The 26,174-nt window shown below is 44.4% G+C and overlaps 1 protein-coding gene across 1 annotated transcript; it reads left to right on the top strand.

Annotated features, from left to right (window-relative positions):
• Positions 1-347: 347 nt before the first annotated feature.
• On the top strand, positions 348-26,174 carry BRI3 (brain protein I3). The gene is made up of 3 exons (XM_065411839.1): positions 348-770; positions 3,883-3,991; positions 25,782-26,174. The coding sequence occupies exons 1-3, from the start codon at positions 599-601 to the stop codon at positions 25,912-25,914; spliced, it is 414 nt and encodes a 137-aa protein (XP_065267911.1). The 5' UTR covers positions 348-598; the 3' UTR covers positions 25,915-26,174.

The raw sequence follows: 26,174 nt of genomic DNA, 5'->3' as shown, positions 1-26,174 counted from the left end.
AATTTGTCCCTACAGCACCGAGCACCGGCAATAGAAGGCATAATATTGATATCTGCCCAGTGAACGAAGCACCCCACTTTACAAAATCCGCGAGCTGCTTTGTCTCTGACCCACCCGGACTGACTGACACGACGCTGAGCCCACAGGTCTCCATGCAAACGCGCCCGTGTTCCTGCCCCTCAGGAGGCTGCGCCCCGGCTCCCCGCTGCTGAGGACCCAGCTGGGCTGAACAGGTGGGTGCCGCGCGCGGGGCGCGGGCGGCTCCTTTAAGGGCGGGTTTCCTGCGGCGGCCGGAGAGTCACCGCGGATCGCTGGGGGGAGCCGCGTCACGTGAGCCCAGTCTTGTGACTGGCCCGAGCGCTGGGAGCCGCCGCGGCAGCGGGCACGTTGCTGCTGTCTGCGGGCGCCTGGGCTCCGTTCCCCCCGCGGATGCGCTGGGTGCGGGGGCGGCTGGCTTGGCGGAGAGCCCCTCTCTAGCGGCGCACTCCCCCCCCCTCCTCCGGCCGGGGGGCGGCACAGGGAAAGTTGGGCGCCGCTTCCTCTCCTCGCGGGGTCTCTGCGCTGCTCCCACCCCGGGGGCCCCTCGCCGCGTCCCAGCATGGATAACAAGCCTCTTCTGCAGGAGCGGCCCCCCGCCTACACCCCGGCCTCGCAGGGGGGCGACTACGGACAGAGCAACTATGGGGCCATCCCCCCTCCTCAGCCGGGCTTCCAGCCTCCTCCGCCCTACCCCTACCCCAGCGCTGCTGCCGCTGCTGCTGCCCCTGCAGGTGGGTCGCTGGCCGGGCCGGGGGGCGAGGCCCGGAGCCGTGCGTTTGTGCAAAGGGCCCTGCTTTAAGTTTTAAGCGGCGTGCCCCTGGCTCTGGTCCGGGAGGGGTGGGGATGTGAGACGCAAAACAAACTTTGCAGAACTCTGCGAGGTGCAGTGTACAAGCCCCGCCGTGGGCTTGGTGTGTAGCTCTAATCCGGCGGGGTGTGTGTGTGTGTTTAGGGGGGTCTTTCTGGCGGCTGTTGCACTGTGTGAGTGAAAAACTAGCGTGGAAAAGGGAAATGTGTTACTAAAGCCTTGCGAGCAAATAAATCCTCCCTCTTCCCTTCCTCCCACCGCCAATGAAATCAATCATTATAAGCCCGGGAATTGCTGTGCTCCAGAAGCCAAGGCAACTCTATAGAAGGCGTTCTCTCGTTTGCTGGACTTGCAAGTCGAACAAACTCTTCTGTTAAAGTCGAGTTAAATATCCTACATGGCCATGCCAATAGAAGGGCTGTGACGATCTGGTTGCTAGAGACACTAGATCTCTTGGAAAAAGTTTTGTGGCCTATCAAACCAAAACCTAGCTGCTGGTGTATGAAGCCATGGTATTGGGCTGTAGCAGGAGAAAGTCACAGTCTCTTGGCTAAACAGTTGTGTGCCACTTCCCTGTAAAAACCGTATGTCACTTTGCCCTCAGTGGCTTGGTTAATACTCAAGCTGGAGTAGAAAACAAGTTGGTCAGGAGTGCCAGATGTTCGAAAAGCTCCTCCCTTTCTTCCCACTTAAGACTGCAATGTGTGTCCTTTTTATCTACCTAGCTGTATTTGTGTTCTGCTGTCACTAACTACTGAGATACTGTACTGCCATTATTTTGAAGGGGGATGGAATTATCAGGACTTCATACAAAGATGCACACATTAGCACTTGGTGTTTGACTTCCTCTTCCCAAAGCTACAATTTACCATGCACACATTCCCCCTGTTCCTCTGATTAAATGTGGTGTTTTCTAATGTAAATTCACTGTTAGCTGCTGAAATCTCTCTGGAACTGAGTGTAACCCCTTCTGTTGAATATGAAATTAGTATGACTTGGATCTAGTTAAAGAAACAAAACTAGACTATTGACAATTTCTCAGTGGAAATTCCTCTCCTCCCCCCCCCCCCCCCCAACATTTGTAGAAAAACTAGTGCATCAAGTAGTACTTAACCCCAGATCCTGTAAAGACTCAGGCATATACCATATTTCATGCATTGTGAGTAGTCCCAAGTGACTTCAGTGGGACTATTCACAGTGCATAAAGTTAAGCATGTGCCTTTAGGCTTGGGACCATAGATATTTGATTACCATTTACTCAGTAAGTCAGAGCACACTTGCCCACAAAAACCCCAAGAATTATTTTTGACTTTTTCTTTACTAGTACACTTAATGGGTTTCCTGTGGTTCCTTAAATTAAATATGATTCTGCCCTTATTCATTAAGAAACTCCCCCAAAACATTACAACTTGGATGATGTAAGGAGCCTCATCTTCTGATGTCATAATAGCCCAGTTTCTCTATTTGGCAGGCTATGTCATTGCGTAGTCTCTTGCTAAACAACAAGCTTGTAGTTGTTGTAGTTGCATTTCTGAGGCTTATGTAGTAATGATTTGCAAAATAGTTTGCTTTCTAAATACAGTTGTTAGAACACACACAAGCTTGCTGGCCAGGTTGGGACTTCCAAGCAATTTCATTTCTCAGTTTTCAAGATGTCTCATCCATTTCTTTACCTCTACCTCTTTCTCTCCACTCCTGCTATTGTATATTAGTCACAGTTTAACTAATGTGGAAGTTTTCAGGCTGGTAGCCAGAGAAACACTGCATCCTGTCTCCACCAGTTTGGATGCCTAAAACTGAAAATTGTGACCTTTGTTCAGTTAAACTGTTTTTTCATCCTCTTCTCCAGTAACATTAAAACACAATCTTTGAAGCTAATTATTAGCCTAATGTGCATTTTAGACTGAAATTGTATTAGATATTCAGGCCTATGAAACAATTTTGCAAGGACATGTTAATTAGCAGGGCTGGCTCCAGCTTTTTTGCTGCCCCAAGCAGCGAAGGGAAAACAAAAAACAAAAAACCAACAACCAAGATCGGCGGCACTTCGGCGGCTGCTCTACCGCGCCGCTTCATCCTTCGGCGGCAACTTGGCGGCCGGTCCTTCCCTCCGAGAGGGACTGAGGGACTTGCCGCCAAGGACCCGGACGTGCTGCCCCCTTCCATGGGCCGCCCCAAGCACCAGCTTGCTGCGCCGGTGCCTGGAGCCAGCCCTGCTAATTAGCATATCCCCTTCAGAAGGATTTGTTCCAACTCTACCTCTGATTCAGGTTCTTGTATGTGTCCTCCCAAGTCCTGAGGAATACACCTTTGGGGCCCACAGTCTTGTCACATACAATGAATTTTTTTTAAGAGTCTTATTCAGATTACAGTTCTGTTGCTTTGTTTATGTTAAGCAGATTTGGGCCATATCTAGAAACTTCTGCCTACGTAGCTATGTTGGGTGGGAGTGGAGAGAAGAGATGTTGTGCTGGTATAAACCCTTAGTGTATGCATGGTAAAACCAGCAAAATTGTGCTTTTGCTTATATTCACCTCTACGCCGATATAACGCGACCCGATATAACACGAATTCGGATATAACACGGTAAAGCAGCGCTCGGGGGGGGCGGGGCTGCGCGCTCCGGCAGATCAAAGCAAGTTCAGTATAACGCGGTTTCACCTATAACGCAGTAAGATATTTTTTTGGGGGGCTCCCGAGGACAGCGTTATATCGAGGTAGAGGTGTAGTTTGCTTTGTTGGGGAGGGGGTTAGTGGCTGGAATAAGTTAGAAAGCAGTTTTGCTGGTATAAGAGATGTACACACCAAGAGCTCATTGCTGGTATAGTATACCTATATAACTATAATGGTAAAGTGCTTCTACTGTAGAATTGATCCTATGATATCAAGTGTCTTTCTGTTGTGGAAAATGAAATCTACCTTTCCAAGTTACCATTGTCTAAGGAATCATTGTGTCCTTTATCTGTTTTAAAAACAAACAAACAAAAAAACCCGCTTTATGACCAGAGGTTCACTTGCATTTCTCTTTGTTCTAGGATATGCTGCACCACCACCGCAACATAACTATCCCAACATGTATACCATCATTCAACAGCCAGCTACCACCACCTCCGTTGTAGTGGTTGGAGGTTGCCCTGCCTGCAGGTACAGTTCTCTCCAGTTGTTTTCCAGGTTTTAAAATAAATTACAGATCTCCGGCCTTGAAACCACAGACATCTTGGTTTTAAATATCAAAATGAAATTAGTTGAATATTTTTATATATAAAGTAATGGTGGGATGCGCTCACTCATCCCATTCAACCATAACCAAACACAGAAAGTTTCATTCCAGTGTTATGACCATAGTCCCTTTTGTCACCTACCATTGCCATAGAAAGGACTCCTACCTACACGATACCCACATTTGGGATCCTAGTCAGCTCTGTTGATTTTCCTTCTCTAGGTTGATGAAGAAAACCTGGGATTTTTCCTTCCCTTGTACTTACTTAAACTATGGCTGAAGTAGTGGGCAGTGCTCTCTTGGCAGGGGTGGTTTCTTGTTTGTATTGGTACAATATTGATGATTCTAGGAGTGTGGAAGTCTGCTTGCTGCGGAAGAGTTGGCAGATAACAGCAAGGTGTTATCCCAAGATAGAACATGGGAGTCAGAAAAGATTAATTGCAAGTTCCTCCACTAATTAATAAGACAAAACTCTTTTTTTTTTTTTTTTTTTTTTTTTAAATCATTATTAAACCACTGTTACTCACTGAAGAGAAGTTAGGATGCTCTAAAGAAAAGGATAGAGAATACTGGACATATGCCACCATATAAATTAATTATGCTTCCTCTCCTGGACTACTGCGTTCAATTCTGGTCAGCCCAGCTCCAAAAGAATATGAGAGAGAGAGCGAGCATATTCACAAGAGATGATGAGATCAGATCATTTCTGAGGTTAATCCTGGGCTTTCTTTATGATCCGTCTTAACACTTGCAACTGTGGGGTGCTGAGCTCCTTCAACTTCCACTGACGTGCGTGAGAGTTGTACTTACAGGATCTTGCCCAGGAGCAGAACCTTGCAGTATTGAGCCATTATTCAGAGACCTGTGCTTAGGAGACGGACCCACCAGAATAGCACAAGTGGTATCAAGCACAGTTGTGCTAGAGTAATGTTCTAATGAGTCTCAACACAGTAATAAGATGATATGAATGAAGCATCCTATGGCCTTTGTGGAATGGAATTGTACTGTGGGGAATCGGAGCCTGCCTTCTAAGTCTGACCTCTTCCTAGAAAGGTGGGTCCAAAAGATGGAGGCTCTTAAAATGCTGTGTAAGGGCTGATGCTGTTTAACTACATCAGTTTATGCTGAAACTGTAGCAGCTAGGTAAATTCAGGCTAGATATTAGATGCACATTGTTAACAGTGAAGGTAACTAACCATTGGACTGCTTAGTTGGTGACGTGGTGGATTCTCCATCACTTGAAGTTGTTAAATCAAGATGGGAGGTCTTTCTAAAAAATGTTCTAACTTAGCCAGAAAATAGAGCTTGATAGAGGAATTACTAAGTGACATTCTATGTCCTTTTCTATATAGGAAGTCAGACAAGAATAATCATAATGGTCTCCTCTTGCCTTAAAACCTCTGAATCTGAAAGGGAATTTAACTTGAAAATAGTGACTCTTCTGCACTAGACTAAACATCAGTGGCCTCTTACAGATTTTTATGTAATTCTTGTTTCTCTTTCTGTTAGTAACTCCCTCAGCATGGTATGGAGGATTCCTTGGAAGCTTCAGATCTGAAAATGTAACCTTTAGTGCAAAATCCCTTTCTAGGCAGTGAAACTTACTTGAACACCATCCTTGTGCTGAGCGTTGCTCAGGCTTTTGGAAGTGTTCACTGTTCGGTCCAGACATGTGTAGTATGCTGGGTGGTGGTGCAGATTTGATAGGATGAAGACTGAGCCTTGCAGAAATCAGTGTTAAGTCTTTGCTTAAATAGAGTCCCTCTTCATCAGAGAGGCATGTAGGCACTCTAGGACACATCTGATGCTCTGCATGCTTCTTTTCCACTGTCTGATTATTCTCTACAGAGGATAGGAGCAAGAAATTTTAGCTTAGTCTCCTCTATGAGGTAGGATCCTGAGAGTCCCTTTCCCTCTAGATTAAAATCTACTGCTTCTGCCTTAACTCCTCAGGCTCTGTTTCAGCCTACAAAAAATGACTAGGTTGGGAGGGAGAATATATTTACTCCAAGATACAATGATTACTCTACAGGGCCCTTTTTAGCTTCTGTAAGATGCATACTCAGTTGTAGGAAGTGAACCTTTGGGACCAGTAGCTGTATCCACAGATAGGCTGATGCCAAATCCGCACCTTCCTGGCCTTTTTCAATGAAGTGCTTGAACTGCTATAGTGTACCTGGCCTCAGAAGTGGTAAAAGCTGTGTAAATGTCTGAATGGGCAATAGAATACAAAAACTTGAATACTCCTGCTTTGACTAGCTGTGGGATTGATAGTCTTGTATTGGGATCTCTCTTCAGAAAAGAGAACTGGGGTTGTGTGCAGGGAGAAGGAATGGAAGCTCAATCCATTCTGGGAAGCATTGGAGTATCAAGGAACTCCCACCATGAGACACAAAGGTTGCTGTCTTGTCTGAATCATCTGTGCCTCTAGCTAACTTGGAAGAAGAGCTTTTAATCCTTGACTTTTCAAGGACTGTGCAGCAATGTTATTTCTAGGCCTGAAAAATTTATTTGCAGAGATGTTGTCTAAGCCAGTTCTCAACTTTTCCAGACTACTATACCCCTTCCAGGAGGCTGATTTGTCTTGCGTACCCCAAATTTCACCTCACTTAAACTACTAGCTTACAAAACAAGAGCTAAAAATACAGAAGTGTCACAGCACACTTGCTTTCTCATTTTTACCATATAATTATAAAATTGTGATGCCCCCCCCCCCCGGTTGAGAAACACTGATATAGCATATAGAGCAGTATAAACAAGTCATTGTCTGTATGAAATTTTAGTTTGTACGGACTTTACTAGTGCTTTTTATGTAAAACTAGGCAAATACCTAGATGAGTTGACATACCCCCTGGAAGACCTTGTGTACTCCCAGGGGTATACATACCCCTTTTTGAGAACCACTGGTCTAAGCTGATATGTCTTGGTCTTTCCTTGGTCCTTGAAAATGTTTGTCCCAGTTGCATCTTTTCAGTATCCTAAAGATGGCATAAATCAACAACAACCAAGTACTGTAGCATATGATGGATTGGAGAAAGAACCACAAGATCATGATGCTAAAATGAACATTGCTGTAATACCCTTGGCTGTATTGTTTGACTCAGAATTAGTCAGACTCTAGACAGGAGAAACTGCCACTGATTTTGTTACATTTAGTACTTTTAGATTTATTTTCCTCTGCAATAGCTGAGAATCTGAGTGTAAAACTGGTGTTAGAGGAGTGTGAATGTGCTCTGATTAATCCAGTAATCTAGTTAGGATGTGGCTTTGGATATTTCACACACTTTTGATAGTGACTTTGTTAGGAAATCTCATAGTGGGCACACGAATCTTTGTGGGGTTTCATAGATACTGAACTGTGTATTGTGATACACTTGTTACACTGACTCTGCGTGTACTAGCACTACAAATTGGGTTATTGAGGCTCTAGAGACTAGCTTTAAATACCCTCATTTTGCAAATTTAAGACCCACATTTGTGCATTTTAGCTGATTGTAACTTGTCTGAATGGGAGGGGATGTTGTATCCAATGTGTGTATACATATATTACACTGTATAGGATGTGGGTAACTAATCTAAAATGGTTTAAGGCAATTTTTTAAAATAAACCATAAGTTGTATATATTATACAATATTTTTTACACACACACACAGTTTTAAAAAAAAATCCAAACCCACAAAGCCAGCTTTTCTTTCATGACACAAGTCATGTTGCCAGGAAGGTCCTGCCATGTTAAGAGGTAGACAAAATAATTAATGTTTGCGGATTTGTCTTGCTTGCAGCTGTGGGGGAACATAATTTATGGTGAGGGTTCTCACCATCATGAGATGAATTAGCACCTTCAGGTATAGCTGTGGGATATAAATTTTTCATCTCCGTGTGGGTGTATGTGTAAATGCTGCTTATCCAAACAAACAAGAGTTGCCCCTACCCAGAACACTTGCACTGTCAGAGGCCAGACTTCTTCAGCAAGATCAGATACATACAGTACTTGTCTGCCATCTGGATATATTTTGAGATAGTATTTCTACTTATTGCCACAAGTCTTACTATCCTGAGTGATTATCATGGCATGGTAAGGTTAGCTGCAGGAAGGAAGGACTGTAGGCTGAAATTGTGAAACACGTGTATCTAAAACTAGGCACCTCTCAATAAAAATGCCCAGATCTTAGAGGTGATTAATATGAGCAGTGCACCCAACTGGCCATAATGTGGGTGTAGTCTTTTTTTTTTTTTTTAAAGTGTAAATCTGAAATACTGCCACCTTGTGATGGGGGTATAGATACTATTCCCAAACAGTGAGATCACTCTTGTGTTTCACCGCTTGCCTTGGCATGGTAAGTCATTCCTTAATCAGGTCTTCAGCAGGATCCAGTGCTTGTGAAGCAATGTAGAACCAGCAGTGCTCAGCACTGACACTGCAGTGCTTATACACACGTTTCCTAATGCACATGATGGTAGTGCCTAGAGACCGCCTTCCCATTGTGCTAGGCACTGTGTAGGCATAACTGTCCCTCCCCACCACAACCCCAATATCTAGAACTTTCATGAATACTGAGCAGAGTGTGTCATTCTTGGGAATGTGTTGTCAATTAAATTACTTACTGCTTGCAAATGAAATGTTCAAGGGATACTGGCAATCTAGTCTTGCCTTTAAACCATTTTATATCTCCAAGAACAGCTTGAACCATTAAAGCTGCAAACTTTACAAATCTAGCTTCTTGCCATGCAGTTGCTCATTTGCCCTAACAAAGAAATGCCTGTCTACATTGCTCCTTGGACAGTGTGCTTCCCAGCATGGATAGGCAGACAAGCAGTAGCTCTGTTTGAACTAGCGCACAAAAAATAGCAGTGTGGCAGTGGCGGCTTGGGCTAGCTTCCAGATCACAAACCCACCCGATCCCCTGGGTGTATGCTCAAGCAGCTAGCCTGGGCTGCCACCCCTGCTCCTGCAATCACACTGCAATTTTTAGCACACTACCTCTGCTTGAGCTAGTGTCTCTGTCTGCTTGCAGGTGGAGGTACCTTCCCAGCTGTAGTATAGACATACCCTTAAACACTCTTCAGTTTCTCTACTTTCTTGGTGATGCAGTGTTTGGGTGGGACAAACTGCAAGGGGATATTTATTTCTTTTTAAAACAAATTTTAAGAAAACTAATGCAAATGATTTTTTTTGGCCTAGTGTTTGCAAATGCTTGATTTTTAAAAATCTGGGCCAGTAGGGGATTCCCTTGATGGCTTAGAGCTGGTGTTGCCAGCTGTAAACTGTCACCTTGTACTCCTGGGTACAGTGAAAGGTGTGCGGCTAGAGTACTACTGTGCTGTGGTAATCACTGGCCAGTGAAATGGCCACTTGGGAGCTGTTGCAATTGGGCAAAAATTTGTGCAGCTTTGAGGACTGTTTTAGGATTGGGTGATGGGGTAAAGTGATATTAAAACCATATTAATCCTCTTCTCTGCCCCCCGACTCCTTGGCCTGTCTAGACTTGGCTGGACTGAAGGCTATTGTCCCTTAGGTTTTGGCTTACATTTGTTGCCCCTTTCACCCAAGTGCCTCCTTCCTGAGAGAGTGAATACTAAAATTGTACAAAATGGCATCTGATTGTGAATAAACTCAAGATTCCAGGCTCTTCTGCATGTTAACATCAGAAAGGACCCACTTTTGTGGCAAATCTAAGGAAACTATATGAATGAAGATTGTAAATGGGGGGCCCCCTTTTCCCCAGCCAAAATGTATTCATTTAGATTTAACACACACATGCAAAAAAGTGAAAATAGCTATTAAGTAGAAAAATGTGAGAAGATTTATGCTCCTATTTTCCTATGAGTCCTTTGCTCCATTTTGTGGCAAACGTGAATTTCACGAATGTGGTGATTATGTTGACACTGGCAATAATCAACATGTTGTTGCACCTTGTAGGAAGTGAAGTCCCTTTGGAATTCTAAGATTGATGCTATAACCAGGAACCCAGTAGGAATAGGAGCTGGTGACAGAGGTTGCTGCAAAAACAAGACCCAAATGTGACTGAAAACTAAGTAAAAACAACAAGGAGTCTGCTGGCACCTTAAAGACTAACAGATTTATTTGGGCATAAGCTTTCGTGGGTAAAAACCTCACTTCTTCAGATGCATAGAGTGAAAGTTACAGATGCAGGCATTATATACTGACCCCCTGATACTTGAAAACTAAGTAGCTCACTATACCGTATTGCACAGCATGCAGTGAAAATGTGCTGTGTTGTGTACACAAATTGCAGAGACAGAATTCATTCCTGTTAAGGGTTAGTAGTGGTGCTCTACTGTAGTTTAGTGGCTGGAGAGGTTAGGACAAGGAACGCACTAAAGTGTTATGTAAGCGCAAGTAAAAAACACAACAAAAATAAACACCTTTATATGGCAAATATAGCAGTTGCCACAAATCTGTCATTTGGAGTTGTTGGTCATGACAAAGTTGTCCACCTGGATATTTAAAGTTTTTCTCAATCCTGTAAGAAAACTGCACTTGACTCATGCCACTGGTAGAATCAAGCCTTCTTTCTGAGCCCAGGTCTACACTACCGCGGTAGTTCGACAGCTGGCAATCGAACTTCCGGGTTCGATTTATCGCGTCTGGTCTGGACGCGATATATCGATCCCGGAAGCGCTCGCCGTCAACTGCGGTACTCCAGCTCGGCGAGAGGAGTACCGCGGAGTCGACGGGGAGCCTGCCTGCCGCGTCTGGACCGCGTCTGAACCGCGGTAAGTTCGAACTAAGGTATGTTGACTTCAGCTACGTTATTCACGTAGCTGAAGTTGCGTACCTTAGTTCGAATTTGGGGGTTAGTGTAGACCAGGCCTGAGTGTAGAAAAGAATACAAAGGGGATGGTAATGCTCAGCAGGTTCACAAAAGACAGCTGGGCACAGATATTTCAGAATTTCCTGCTAGGATATTCATCCTCCTGGGACTGACTAGTTTGAGAGAAATAAATTTAAACAATTAGATCGCTTGCTAATAAAAAAGATTTTCAGACATCTGTCTTGTTAATTGCATGAGCGCATCACTTAATAGGCTTTTATAAAAATGCTTCAGTAATTTAGGTCCCAGCCTGTAGTGTGGATGAATTCTTCCTCTGTTCAGCCTGAGCTGATGGAGAAGTTGCTGCAATAATACATTATTTGTCCAGGTGTCTAATTGGTACAGTGTGCACAGGATTTACCAGTGTGGTAATGGGAGCTTGTGGTAAGGAAGAAAAGGGCTTTTCACCCACTGGACACTCCTGTAAATCTGGCTCAGGACCAAAGATCATCCAAGTTTGATGGCTGTACACAGGCTATGCGAAATGAATAGCTAAATCTCAGGCCTGTTCCTACCAGGCAGGTGTCCACCTTGCAAAGATTGTCCTGTCTAATTGGCCCACTTATTGGCAGTCTATGTGATGAGGACAAGGAGTTAAACAGGCCACCTCTATAATGTCAGTCCCCATCCCTATCTAGAAGGGGGCTCCGCTGTGTCGTGGTTGTGATAACTTTGTTTTCAGTACTCAGGATATTCCCTAAAGCCTGGGGAAGCCTAGGGTAGCATTATCTGTTACAAACTCAGATATTTTGACTGGTAAAATATTCAGCCTAAAAGTGCCAACTGTGTGTTAAATTGTAGTAACTTTTGTGTACTCGGTATCTTTGATCGCTGCAGCTCTGGCTCCTACAACGTATTGAAGATGTTAATATTCTGAGACTTTTCTTTCAAGCTAACATTTATCAAAAGGTTAATCATTCTCCTCAACAAGCCTTTGAACCTAAATTACTTCTCGGAACTGAATGAGCAGCTGTAGTGTAGCTTAAATGTGAGTCTCTGCTATAGTATAAATAAACCTCCCCATTTTATTTTTAGACCCTAGGAGTGGTGTCATTTTTAAACCACATTAAAGCTGCTTATGCTGTAGGACAAAAATTACTTTCGGCTGGATTAATAAATCTTCACATTGAGTACAGTAACTCCCTGTAATTTTATTATCTAAGATGAAGAGTAATTTACATAAGGAACAGACTAAAATATTGGTCTGTGACTCCTTTTAAAAGTAGCTTCCCCTTCTAAATGTAGTAACAGGCTAAGAAAAGACACTGTTTTGCCTAGGCATGTTCCATATATGATTAGGAGATTACATGAACTAATGAATGCCACATCAAGTGTCCATGTAGTCAGGATATCACTACAGATAAGTTTCTGTAGTGGAAATTGATCCTGAAATAAACATGTTATGAGGAAGTTGTCCGTCTCTCCTCCTCCCCCCCCCCCCAAAGCATGGTACGCTCCAGTATTTTCCCCATGTGGTAAAGTGCCACTTGCAACTGGTTTAATTTATAATCCATGTTTCTCCTTTGTCCCTGGCACTTATGTCTTGCTCTCTCACTGATTGGTTTGTCCCTGTGTCTGATGTCTGGCATGGATTGATGAACATTTCATTACTGGTAAAAGGTTGTGCTGGGCATTTTGCACTGACAAAAAATGTTCTCCAAATAACTTTCATGTAGGGGAGAAGGGAGCTCAAAACAACTTCTACTTACTGCATCAAGGACATCTGCTTAGTAGCAGAATTAGACCATAGGAGCTGATTCTTAAGAAGGTTAATTGTAATAGCTTAGACTGCAGCCATCAACTCTGAGTTTGTAGCTGTTTAGGGCTGACCAGAAATACCCTGATTGGTCCTGCTTATGTATTGGTTTAATCGTAGTGTCTGTTTTTTAAGGCTAGCTCAGAATTAGGCTGCTTATTCCCTTATAAATAAAGGTAATGGCCCATGGGTCACCGAGGAGGTGCGTGAGTGAGGGGGAGAGAGGGAGAATAAATTTATAATTAGCAAAGTGTAGGGATCAAGGAAACTGAGGTTTCATGTAATGAAACAGGAAATGCATATATACAGGATGGGGACAGTGACTGTATGTGAATGCAAAAGATGGCATTAGTGTCATGCTAAGAATGCACAGTCAGGAAATGCAAGAACCTTAAACATAGTGTGTATTAGATGCTTAAATTATATTGTATAAATTTGAAAAAGTAATTTTATTTGACTCCTATAATGAAGCTTGACATTTTGTTCTCCAGAGGATGCGTGGTTGTCCCCCTAAAATTGAAGCACCCTAATTCAACAGTCTCTCTAGAAAATGTAGGGTTATATCATCATATTGCCATAAAGTTAGTGTGAGTGTGTGTGGGGGAAAAAAAGTTGCAGTTAACCGGGGTGGGTGGGAGAGAAATAGTGAACAGTAGTCTGACTTCCAGAAGTCCTGAGTCGGCTGCTGTTGATTTCAGGGTTGAGGAGTGCTTAATACTTCTATAAATCTGGTCAGATCCATGTGTAAGTACACATCTCAAACTTCAAGCACCTAGGCTTGAAGTTTATGGCCCTCTATTTCTGTGTTCCCTCTTTACCCTTCCCTGTAACCAAGCTTTGCACAAATAGCTATGGGATGCCTGTCTTAATATTTGACACATTAGCTGACTTTCCTCCCAAAAGATGTTCCTTCCAGCCTTGTGTATGTGACAATTACGACACTCTTTACTGGTTGTAATTAAGGAACTGGAACAGAATCGGATTACAGTGGGAGTCAAAGGGGATTGGACCCAGGGCAAAGGTGTCATAGTGAAAGGGCTAACATTGTACACAGACCTTTCCTCCTGTTACGTTTCAGGAGATGGATACTAAAACTCCACGTCTCCTTCCAAGAAACATGCTGTGGACTTCCTAATCCCTAGTCATAGCCCATTAAGCAATAAGCACATACAGTTTCTCTCAGTTGTGTCATGTCTCATAGACACTGTTTCTTAAAGCTGACTGCTGATGGCTGTGCTAGTGTAGACCTGATATTGGCATTTTAACTACAGCACTCCAATCTGCTCACAGCCAGTCTGGCCAACACTCAGTTAAAATGTGTCCGTGTCTTGTCTATAGTAATGCTCTTGCTTGGGAATACAGTGGTGGGAAATCTTAAGTCTCGTATAGACAAGGCCCTTTGTTTTTAATTCTAAAAAAATAATAAAAAATCTGCTGCGAAGTGCAGGAGACTGCATTCTGCTGCTGTTGAGCAACACCCTCTGTGATTTCAATTAGGCTGCAGCAGGCCAGTTCTATAGCACTGTGCAAGTGCAGCACTTGGATTTGTTAATTACTCTATTTTAAACTTCCTGCTTACAATAAAAGGACCTAGTCTGTGTCCCTCTTACTGTCTTTTTTCTCCCCCCCCCACCCCCCACAAATCTTGGACGAAAGCACAAGGTCCAAATGGTTCTTTAGAGTGACTTCTTAGAGATGTCTGGGGTCCACCTGGAATGCACTCTTGGTGCAGATTTGCATCAGATGATTCTTTTGTCCAGCAGCGTCTGTTGGGGTTGTGCCTGTGTCCTAAGTATCTTCATATCCTCCCTCTTCTTCCTGCCCCCTGATGGAAGGAAGGGTGGCGAACAGGCCCAATCATCCCTCAGTTCATAGGTGCCAACTCCGTGGGTGCTCCGGGGCTGGAGCACCCACAGGGAAAAATTGGTGGGTGCTTAGCACCCACCAGCAGCTTCCCTTGCCACCCTCCCCTCCCCCTGCCCCAGCTTGCCTCCGTCTCCTCCCCGGGTGCACCGCGTGCCTGCTTTTTCCCCCGGCTCCCAGCGCTTGCGCCACGAAACAGCTGAAACGTGGCGCGCTTGGGGAAGAGGCGGGGCTGGGGCGGGGATTTGGGGAAGGGGTCCAATAGGGGCAGGGAGGGGGTGGAGTTGGGGCGGGAACTTTGGGGAACGGGTTGGAATGGGGGCGGGGTAGGGGTGGGGAAAGGGTGGAGTTGGGGCAGGGGTGGGAGGGTGCGAGCACCCACCGGCACTGGGGAAAGTTGGCGCCTATGCCTCAGTTCCTCTGGGATTCTGTATTGGCAAAGGAGTCTGACTCGGTAGTAGTGAGGAAGAAGGCTGGGTAGTGGAATCCATGTGGATGACCTTATCTCGAAGAGCCACACTAGCTCTAAGGGAAGCAACTGTGCTTTCTTCTTCCAATGATTGTCCACGTGGATTCCGCTCTTGCTGATTTAACAAGCAGTTGTCTGTTTGCTTGGAGGTAGATAGTAGGAGTTCTAATTTACACAATGACTGCAGGACCGCCTTACCAAAATGGCCATCTGGTCTAGAAGCCTCTACCGAAGAACAATGTCTTGTAAGTGTGTGGACTGAGCTCCACAAGCTGTCCTACTAATTTCAGAAATCGGGATCTTCTCAAACAGACAACAGAGGCTGCCTGAGCTCTGATGAATGAGCTTTAACATGGCTAGGTGGCTCTAACTTGGCTAGCTCATAACATGTTCTTTTGATGATCGCTGAGAGCATATTGCCTGACCTTTATCCCTATCAGCAAAGACCACAAACAGCGGCTCTAAGCGTGCTCCTGAATGATTGTCCTGTTGATGATGTAGTAAGGGCACTGTCATATTACCTTAACTGTATGAAGTTTAGCTTCCCCTGGAGTTGAGTGAGGCTTGGGGAAGAAAACTGGGAAATGGAAAATATTGGTTCATATGGAACTCGGAAACAACTTGGGGCAATAACTTGGATCAGGCCTGACCCACTCCTTATGAAACACCGTATAAGGGGAGCTCTCTACCTCTTCCCCCTCCCTGCCCCCCGAGGGTCTGAATCTTTAACCTTCCAGCTGCTGTAATGGCTACTAAAAAGGCAGCCTTCATTAATGGGTGGGATAGGGAACAAGTTGCTAAGGCCTCAAAGGGACCTTCAACCCTGTTAATGCTGTACTGAGGTTCCAAAACTAGAAAGGGGGTGGGGAAGGGAGAGACATGAATGAGTCCCTTAAAGAATTTAGCCACAGTAGGGTGAAAAAATAGTGTGGCCTGGGATAGGTGAGTAATGTGCAGATATCGCTGCTACATACTCTATGGAACTAATAAAGCCTAGATTGTTGCATAGTCCAGTATTACTGCAATTGGTGTTAAGAGCGACAGATGGTGCTGAGATGTCCAAATAGAAAACTGTTTTCTTTCAGCTTTGTAAGTCAGTCTAGTCGAGGCTTTCCTGCTTTAGAGCAGAATGTTCTGAACTTCAGCTGAACAGCTTCTTTTGGTAGACGGCAGCCAGCCAGCATCCAGGCTGTCAGATGCAACAATGCTGAGGCTGGGTCTAGGATCTGACTGTTCTTTGAGATTGTTGGGCAGAGTAGGCAAAGTGATCGGGGACTGTGTTGAGAGTTTAGCAGCCAGGGATTGCCAAGGAGTCAGAGCTTGGAAGCCCACGCTTGCTGGAGGCCTTGGCTCACTGGGACAGGAGGGAGGATTGAGCCTTAGCTATGTCGTTCTTCTTAGCACCCAAGCAAGCTTTCATGCAGTGCTTCTGAGTCTGCTTGGAAAAAGAGGGGCAGATGGCGCAACGGTCAGGGATTTGCCCTTCCCCTGCACAAAAAAGCACACAGCATGTCCATTGAGGGGCATGTTTTAAATCTAGCTTCTGCTACTCCGGGGTAAGGGCTGGGGCAGGATTCTAAACCTACTAACGAACTATGGAAAATTATGAAAAAAGGGAAAAAAATTAAAACCCAACCGGAAAATTAAATTGCTGACACTGAGGGCAGGCCTACACTTAAAGGCTGCAGCAGCACAGCTATAGCGCATTAGTGAAGCCACTACCTATGCTGACAGGAGGATTTCTGTTGGCATAGGTACTCCACCTCCACAAGAGGCAGTAGCTATGTTGAGGGGAGAAGCTCTCTTGTCGACTTAGTGCTGCCTACACCGGGGGGGGGGGGGGGGGGTGTGCTTTCCAGGTGCTGATGTTGAATAACTTAAATGTTCTTGACATTTTGCCACTTAGGCACACTATGCTGCATAACACCTAAAATGCCCCCAGGTTGTAATGCAGTTTGTGGTGGTGAGGTGAGGGGGAATGGCTTTTTCCTAAGCTACTCAAGAAACTAAACTTCAGTAGACACTGTAGGCAACAGCAACAGAATTGCCTGTGGACTCTGCATTTTTTTTTTTTTTTTTTTAAGACTCCCCCCCCCCCCCCCCTTCATTCCATTAGTTTAACTTGTACAATAGGTGCTTGTGATTGCCCTTTATCATTAGTGAAACAACACAGTTCAGCACCAGCTCCTTGCCTGTCAAAGAACGCTCTGACACTACATCAAGGCCACTCCTTTTGGCTTTCTTTGTGCAGGGGAGTCCAAGAGGACACGCCTTGTTAAATCAAGTAAGTGCAGTTGCTAAACCTAGGGTATAATTTCAACCTATTTAGTGAAACTGACCAATTTACTGTTTCCTAAATCTGAAAGTTCAAGGCTCTCTGGCTGAGATTTTCAGAAGTGATGTCATTTTTTTGGGTGCTCGGAGAGAACACTCTATATTAAAGCCAGGCACTAGAACTGAAAATCCTCTTATTCTCATTCTCTCTGCTGCTGACATCTATAGAAAACTAGCTATAGAAATAAAAGCACTAAACCAAAGCCAGACGATAAACCAAAAAAGCACATCCAGTGCTGGAGAAAGTGCATCTGTAATGTGGCCCACCCCAGGGACAATGCATCTGGGCTGGGTGGAAAACAGCAGCAGAAAGGTCCCAGGCAGTTCTATGACAAGTTGATAATGGGGGTAAGAACAGGAAGCACATTCTGAGCATCTGGATTTTCTAATAGGTCAGCAGCAGAAACCGTTGCTGTTACAGTCATAGGTTAATCCATACATCTGAGACTTATTCCTGTAACTTGTGAAGCCTGCACATGGGTCTCTAAGACCTTGGCTACACTTGCGAGTTACAGCGCAATAAAGCATCCCCAGGCGCCCTAGCTCACTCCCCGTCCACACTGGCAAGGCACGTAGAGCGCTCTGACTCCACAGCTACAGCGCTGCTGGTACTCCACCTCAGCGAGTGGAATAACATTTGCTGCGCCCCCGCTGGAGCGCCGCGGTGCCAGTGTGAACGAGGTGTTGCGTTACTGCGCTGTGATCAGCCTCCGGAAACGTCCCATAATCCCCTTAAGTCAAGTGGCCACTCTTGTCAGTGTTGTGAAATCGGCTGCAGGAATGTGGAAATGCCCTTTCAAAGCTCCATTTTGGAGAAGCCGGCTCCGCTCCGAGAAAAGCAAACATTTACTGTTTTGCTTTGAGTGAGTGAGAGCGAGGCGGGGGAGAGGGGGGGTCTGAACTTACAAGACAGCATGCTGACACACTCTCAGCACCCCAAAAACCTACTCTCTCTCCCCACACATACACACAACACACTCCCTATCTCACTCCACCCTCCCCCCCCCTTTGAAAAGCACGTTGCAGTCACTTGCATGCCGGGAGAGCTGCCCATAATGCACCGCTCCCAATGCCGCTGCAAATGTGGCCACACCAGTGTGCTTGAAGCTGTCTGTGTGGACAGACTGCAGCGCTTTCCCTACTGCGCTCTCCGAAGGCGGCTTTAACTCAGTGCTCTACATCTGCAAGTGTAGCCATGCCCTAAGATAATAGCCCTATGTGCATTTGAGCTTTTTAATCAGCATCTCCCAAGCTGAAGTGTTGGTGATGAAAGACCTAATTGATTGCACGTGCAAAACTATGAATCTTTTCTTCCTTGGTAATGCATCTCTTTGTTTCTCTCTGTGCGTGTCTCTCATGTCCCACAATGGTGGTAAAGCTGTATGCCAGCATTCACACCTCTTATTTTTTTTGTGGTCCGAACCCTAAGGCCTGGTCTACACTACGAATTTAATTCGGATTTAGCTGCTTTAATTCGAATTAACGCTTGACCCGTCCACACAACGAAGCCATTTAATTCGAATTAAAGAGCCCTTTAATTCGATTTCTGTACTCCTCCTCGATGAGAGGAGTAGCGTCAAAATCGGTATTGTTAATCCGAATTAAGGTTAGTGTGGCCGCAATTCGATGTTATTGGCAATTAGATGTTATTGGCTACCCACAATGCAACGCTCTGGAAATCGATGCTACTACGGTAGCTTGGACGCACACCACTGAATTAATGGTGCCTAGTGTGGCCGAATACATTCGAATTTATAAAATCGGTTTCCTAAATTCGAATTATATAAATTCGGATTAATCCTGTAGTGTAGACATACCCTAAGAGATCAAAGTCAATAGTCTTTTGCATGTGACTTGTAATCCTCTTCTTTCTGTAGTGTATGTGTTCTTCCACATCCTCTTCCTAGAGCAGATATGTGACCATTTCAGGGAGTGTGCAGGCAGTTACAGGAACCAGACATACCAAAAGCTTTACAGTAGCATGAAGCAATAGCTTATTTGAATGTGGCTGGCTTCATTGCTGACTGTACTAGCAGTATGGGCTACTTGCAGGATCATGTTGCTGTTGAGCTGAGGAGATTGCTGTGTGCTCCTGGATGCTCTCTTTCAGGGCCCAGCGAAAGACTATCTGATCTGTGTTATGTACTGGAGGGAGAAAGGACTTCTTTCTAGCTAGACTTTTTATTCAAGAAGTGACGTTTGAAATCTGCCTCTCTTCATTGTACACTTCCCTGGCTATTTCTGGCCTGGCTAGATAATACTAATTACGTTCCTTAGTAAAGTGCTCAGGGATGGATGGATGGATAAAAGTTCCAAACATCATTTGTCCCCATGTTAAAGAGAAACGGAAGCACAGCGCCTGTGTCCAAGGTCACACTGAGTGAGTAGCAGATCTGGAAATGGAAACCAGATTTCCTGGAGGCAGGGCAGCATTCATGAGGCTGACTCCTACCAAAGAGCTCTAGTAGAGACTATTCCATAGTATGCTTCAGGGGCAACGGGAGGCTTTGGTGTCTGGCAGTATAGATCTGAATGTTACCAGCCATGAAGGGAAATGGATGTTTTTTTTGCATGGTGTGGCCTGGGCATCTTTGATTGCTTTCAGAGCTTCCAATTATATGATTGGGTCAAACCGTGACGAGGAGGACATCTTTATTAAACTCTGCTTTGTCTAGTGGGGATTCCATATCTCTTCTGTGAAGTAGGATGAGCTTTCACAGTGGGATGATGCACAGAGATTGGAGGTTGCACATAGGCAAGGTGAATTAAGTGGTTCCTAGTGACTTGGTGTATTCTGTTTTCCTTCAGAGGTAATAAAGGCTTGTGAGAGCTCCTTCAGCCTGGCTGTCTATGTATGACTTGTGCTCTACTTTCCAGTCTTCGTACTTAATCTCTGTGTCTGATCTATGGGGTGCATCTGGGAGTGGGTTAGCACGCCACTGGATTGCAAAGCTCTAGTGGTTGTAGTGTTTAGACTGTCTAGTGTGATGTGATGCAAGCTCACTTGGCCTCTGAGCTTTTGGGGATGGGGATCCTGGTTGGTCTAGTTTCCAAATCGGAGCAATGAACTCTGAATTTCTGTTGTAAAAGTTGGTTGTCCGTCTGGGACAGGGGACAGATACTTGCCCTTCTCCCACTCTCAGCAGTCTAGGACTAGTATGAAGATGAATTGCAGCTGTGTGAATGGGGCTGGAGCAGGGGTGGGCAAATGTTTTTGCCAGAGGGCCACATCTGGGTATGGCAATTGTATGGCAGGCCATGAATGCTCATGCAATTGGGGGTTGGAGTGTGGGAGGAGGTGAGGGCTGTGGCTGGTGGTGCAGACTCTGGGGTGGGGCCAGAAACGACGAGTTGACAGTATGAGAGGGGGGACGTACTGCTGCTTCCGGGAGCTGCACGAAGCCACGGTACATGCAGAGCAGAGCAAGCCCCCAACCCCACTCCCCGGCTGGAGTGCCGGAGTAGGGCAAACCCCAGAACCTGCTCCCTGGCGGGAGCCCAAGGACCAGATTAAAACATCTGACGGGCCAGACGCGGGCTGTAATTTGCCCACCTCGGGCTGGAGACTACTTGGACTAACCCCATGGTTTGTGTAGTGGGTATGAGGGCTTGAGCCTGTAGTATTAATTAACCAAACAAGTGTTCAGTTTTCTAGGATGATAGTTTAAGTTCTAGGTTTAATAGAATACTTTAAATTATGGCTGGAAGAGCCATTAGGTGGCTGTACAACATGGTGGATTAATGCTTCACCTTTGTCTGAAGATTCTGAATTGATTATCTCTCTCCTTTTTGCATTCTGAAGCTGGAGGAATTTGCTAGTATGGTGTAGCTGACCTTCAGGCTTGAGGTGTGCTAGGATGGGCCAAAGGAAGACTAAGAATACCCAGTAACAACCCAATCCCTATTTTTCCCCTTTGGAATTTTGCTGCAGTTTGGAAAAGTGTAAATGTATTGGAAGGAAGCTTGGACACTAATTCCTCTTTGTGCCATTGGGAAGTCTTCCCCTAAAGGAATTAAGTACAATACAACTGTTACCTTAAGAAAAATGACTTCAGTACTGCTTTTAACTGTGATATCCTCTTGTCATTTGACTTTTCACCAGGCTGGAAGATCACATGTCTTAAATGGCAAATCTAGATTTGTGTTTTGTGCATAAAACCAAAACAAATCTTGAAAAACATCCTTGTCAATCAGCTGACTACTTAGGAACTAAATACTGAAACCTCATGTGGTCATGTGCAACTTACTAAGAATATTTTCACAGGGACTGAATTGCAAGGACTGTAGGATATGAAGAGTGGCAAGGTAGAAAAACTTCAATAAAAATTGCAATAAAGTGCATGTGTCCTGTGGCAGGATCAATTAAAAATAACTTTGATTCTAAAATTTGAAAAATATTTTAAATTAGAATTGCACATTGCTAAATTGGATGGTGAGTACTCATTTCTTTAGTTTGCTGTGAGGTGGGAGGGTCCCAGACTTCAGGCGGCAGTCCAAGCCAGAACATCTACACTGCAGTTAAACAGGCCTGAGCCCGAGTCAGCTGGCACAGGCCAGCTGTGGGTTTTTAATTGCAGTGTAGACATTCCTAAGGGCACATCTGCACAGTGACAGTCATGAAAGTTAAAGCAAATCACTTAAGCCTCCTTGATAATCCCACTTTTCAGTACCTAACGGGTTCAGGAGCCCAGTTCTATGCCAGTATTTTTGCATATTTTATCCTGTGTGTATTTGGAAAAAAGTTCACAATAACTAATATTGAATGTTTAACTTTTCATTAACACTGAAGCAACTTGCCTTTGAGAAAAGTACAATTTGTACCTGATGCTCTAAATATACATATGTTTAACTAAGCAGGTAAATAGTCCAATTTGAAATCAGTGGAGCTATCCCTGTGAGTAAAGTTAAATATCTGCTTGAGGCCTCAATGGGTGGGTAGTAAAGTTAAGAATGTGTACAATAAGTGTTTATAGTGTCAGAACTTTTAACTTGCTACATTTTTGTTTTATGTATAATAGTCTGGTAAATTAAAATAAGGTCCTACTACTGGTACTGGCATTTAAAAAAAAATTATAATGTATATTAAAATGTATAATGAACTAAAGTTGCGATAACACACTTTCAAATTAACTTTACAAAGCCTCAACTTGATTTAAAATTTAAAACATTGATTTAAAAAAAATTTTTTTTTAAATCACTTCACTGTGTTGCATAATATGCTAAGCTGTGATGTGTTTAATGCTTTATTTACATATGTGAACCATAAACCTTAAGCCTCCCTAAAACAGAGAGGGAAAGAGCGTCTGATGCTGTGCAATTTCATTTTGTTTGGGAAGACCTTTTTAGGGATGACAGCTGGACTGCTCACACTGGCCTGATAATTTTGCATAAATTATCATCTTGGATGATGATAATTTTTTATTTTTTATAGCTGATTACATAGGGTGGTGGACACTGGTGTCTTGTTAGCTATTAAAGTAACAGTTTAAAGCCAAACTATAATGAAAATGAACAAACAAACACCTGGCACAAGCTGCTTAAAAATCAACATGTTACAGCAGAATTATTTTGATAGTATCTGCTCTAAATGAATTGTGCACTGTCATATGCTGCTTTTTAATAATGCCCCTGATTATGCAAAGATTTGAGCATGTGCATAACTTTAGGCCCCACTACTCATGTGTATGTAAGTCTTTGCCAGACTGGGGCCTACACTTGTTTCTCATTTTAGTTTCCCTGCATTTATGATTGTACCTGAGCAACAACTTGAACTCTTCTCTAGTATAACTATTATGCTTTCTCTGGCTGTGTTATGGCAATGTCTAATTCACATCTTTTTAAATCAATTCAGTTTGCTTAAGAGTCTGGCATGCAGGCAAACTTCCCACCCACATCTCCACTCCATCCCATCCCACCCCGCTAATGTCATTTACCTTGAATTAGCCCTCCTGGATCAATTGCACTACTCTTCTTTGGGGAGGATAGACGGTTGTGTGGCTAAGATACTGGACTGGGACTGGGTAGATGGAGGCCCAATTCTATGGCTCTGCCATGAACTTACTGTTTGACCTGGAGCAAGTTACTTAAGGGGAGATTTTTCAAAGGTGCAAATGGCAGTTAAGAACATAATTACCATTTTGTGACTGAAAAATCTCCCTCTTAATCTCTGCCTCAGTTCCCAATCTGTAAAATGGAGATATCCACCTTCTCCCACCCCTTGTCTGTGTATTCTGAGCCCTCTGGGCGGAACTCTGTGCGTACAGGGCCTGCCACAATGAGGCCCCCCAGAGTAGTACATTCCTGACCAACACATGGGTAAATTCTAATCTTGCTTCTGAGGTACTGTTGAGTAAATGGAAAACATGTAATAAGTACACCCTATCCTGGAAATCATTTGCCTGCTGCAATAGCTATGTGAATTTTTTTTCAGCTATTGATGGTTAGGTTGAGGGATAGATGACCATACTGGACTCTAACAAAATACAAATGTATGGATTTGATTGCCTCCATGCTGTTTGTCACTTACTCGAAGCTCTCTAGAGGAAGATTCATGCCCCTTTGTATAGTTCCTAGCACTGTAGGGCCCTGATCAGGTTGGATGTTTGAGAGATGCTCTAGTAGTTTTAAAAGGAGTTATTTTGGGGGAGTTCTAGGGCCTGTTATATACAGATCAGACTAGAAGATCAGTGGTCCCTTCTGGCCTTGGAGTCCGGGAGTCTGTGGTTAGAGTCTATGGGCTCTACTGCAATATAAATATTTAATCACACACAAACTACATTCAAAGAGTATTAAGGTTGCAAAGTCAAGCCCTCATAAATTAGGAAATGCCAGAACTGAGACTGCCTGTGCAAACTTAATCTGGTCTCTTTGTGCTCCTGCATTATGATAGATTTGTTAATTAGATGACCTACTGTGTTGTTCCAGCCCAAATTTACAGTTACACAAACCACCTTAATGCTGACATTTCCTAACTTTAAGTGCTTGATTTACCCCCCCCACCCGAAACCTTAGTTTTGTATACACAACTACATTCAACTCCCTAGCTCTGAAGCAAACTGGAAAAAAACAAATTCCATTGTATTGACACACATGGTTCATCATCAGCGTTGGAAGCTTTAGGTCCACTTCACAGACCTCTGCCAATTGAGCAAATGGAGTAACTGATAACAGTAGTAGGTTATCATCTCTTTGTGGAACAGCCCTGGAGGGGGATAAGATACTTTGCCAGTGGCTTTTACAGATATTTGCTAACAGCAGAGGAAATGGTAAGACTTAGGCTTTGTCTTCACTACCCGCCGATCCGGCAGGTAGCAATCGGTCTATCGGGGATCGACTTACCGCGTCTAGTGAAGACGCGGTAAAATCGATCCCTGATCGCTCTGCCGTCGACTCCGGAAATCCACCTCGGCAGGAGGCGGCAGCGGAGGCGGCGGCAGCGCGGCAGCGGTCGACTTTCCCACATCCTCACCGCTAGGTAAGCCGACCTAAAATACGCAACTTCAGCTACGGTATTCACGTAGCTGAAGTTGCGTATCTTAGGTCGGACCCCTGCTGTAGTGTAGACCTAGCCTTAGGAATGTTGGCTTCCATACAGAGTATGTTGTAGTAGGCATAGACTCTTCTGTCCATTTCCCCCAAACTTGACCCCTTTTGACCTGTCCATCTTTTCCCTGCCTCTGGCTCCTTGTCCCAGTGTCCTTGCCCAGCCAGTCCAGTTCTCCCCCTGCATCCATGCTCCTTATCTGTATTCTTTTCCCAGTTCACCCCATTTTCCTTCTTGGCTCTCAATTCCACTCTCCTCTCCTTGGCTCTAAGCCCTGTCAGCCTCCAGTTCTAGTCTCCCCCAGGTTCCTTGTCCTAATCTTCTTCTACGTCCTCCCACCCTGGTCTGGCACTTGCAGGCATCCTAAAGGACAAGGAAACAGCTGCTTCGGCCTAGACTGGAGCATGCCCAGCATGGACAGAATAGTTGGAGACCGTAGCTGCAAAGTTTCTACTAAGCGTGTGCAAACTGCAGGTTTTTTGTTTTTGTCCCCCCCCAGGGGTTGATAACTTGGGCAAAATTGGGCAGATTTTGAAGAGGCTGGCAATAGGCACATCCCTAGCACAAAGGCAACCCAGTGCCAAATGTCAGGTTCCTGCTCCAAAACATGAGAATGCTATAGCTTCTCAAAGAAAAGGTCCTCCAGAATTTAACATGGGAAAACTTTTTTTCCTTAGTCTTGTTCTCAGGAACAGCTGAACCATTTTGGCTGAAATTTCCCAAACAATTCAACCTCAAGCAGACACCTGGCATGTAAAATTTCAACCCAGAGAGTTAATTTTGGCAAATTTTATAAGCAACTGAAAACACTTACTATGAACTGTGGGAAAACTTGAACAGGAAGAGCTGCCAGCCTTGCCTACAGTGTCAGCAGGCATTTTGTGACTTAACTCTTTTTCTTTCCTCCTACAGAGTTGGTGTATTGGAGGACACCTTCACCTGTCTTGGTGTCTTGTGTGCCATCGTATTCTTTCCAATTGGAATTCTGTTTTGTCTTGCTCTGAGGCAACGAAGATGTCCTAACTGTGGGGCAACTTTTGGTTAAGGGATCAACCTGAACAGGCTTATAGAGGCCACATCTATTGTAGTACTTGTTTCTAATGTAAATGTCATGTACAATCATTTTATCTGATTATGCTTCAGACCTGTTTTGTAAAGTGTGATGAAATTATAGTCTTGCATGTGATAAACTTAATCAGTTTTATGAGCATGTGCATTGCAAAACATGAAAACCCATCTTGTTTCCATGTTTAATGGCATCTTTAAACTTAAATAAAACTGCTTCTCTTTTTGCAATCTTCACAA

Source organism: Emys orbicularis, chromosome 10, assembly GCF_028017835.1.
Source record: "Emys orbicularis isolate rEmyOrb1 chromosome 10, rEmyOrb1.hap1, whole genome shotgun sequence".
Lineage (NCBI taxonomy): Eukaryota > Metazoa > Chordata > Testudines > Emydidae > Emys > Emys orbicularis.
The sequence above is the reverse complement of the archived record's forward strand: the minus strand, read 5'-3'. Positions and strand labels throughout refer to the sequence as shown.

Bases quoted from the DNA above. Each gene is read 5' to 3' on its own strand.
- BRI3 (XM_065411839.1), top strand. From the start codon at position 599: ATGGATAACAAGCCTCTTCTGCAGGAGCGGCCCCCCGCCTACACCCCG. The intron at 771-3,882 runs GTGGGTCGCTGG...TCTTTGTTCTAG, and splicing joins CGCTGCTGCTGCCCCTGCAG to GATATGCTGCACCACCACCG. The intron at 3,992-25,781 runs GTACAGTTCTCT...TTCCTCCTACAG, and splicing joins GGAGGTTGCCCTGCCTGCAG to AGTTGGTGTATTGGAGGACA.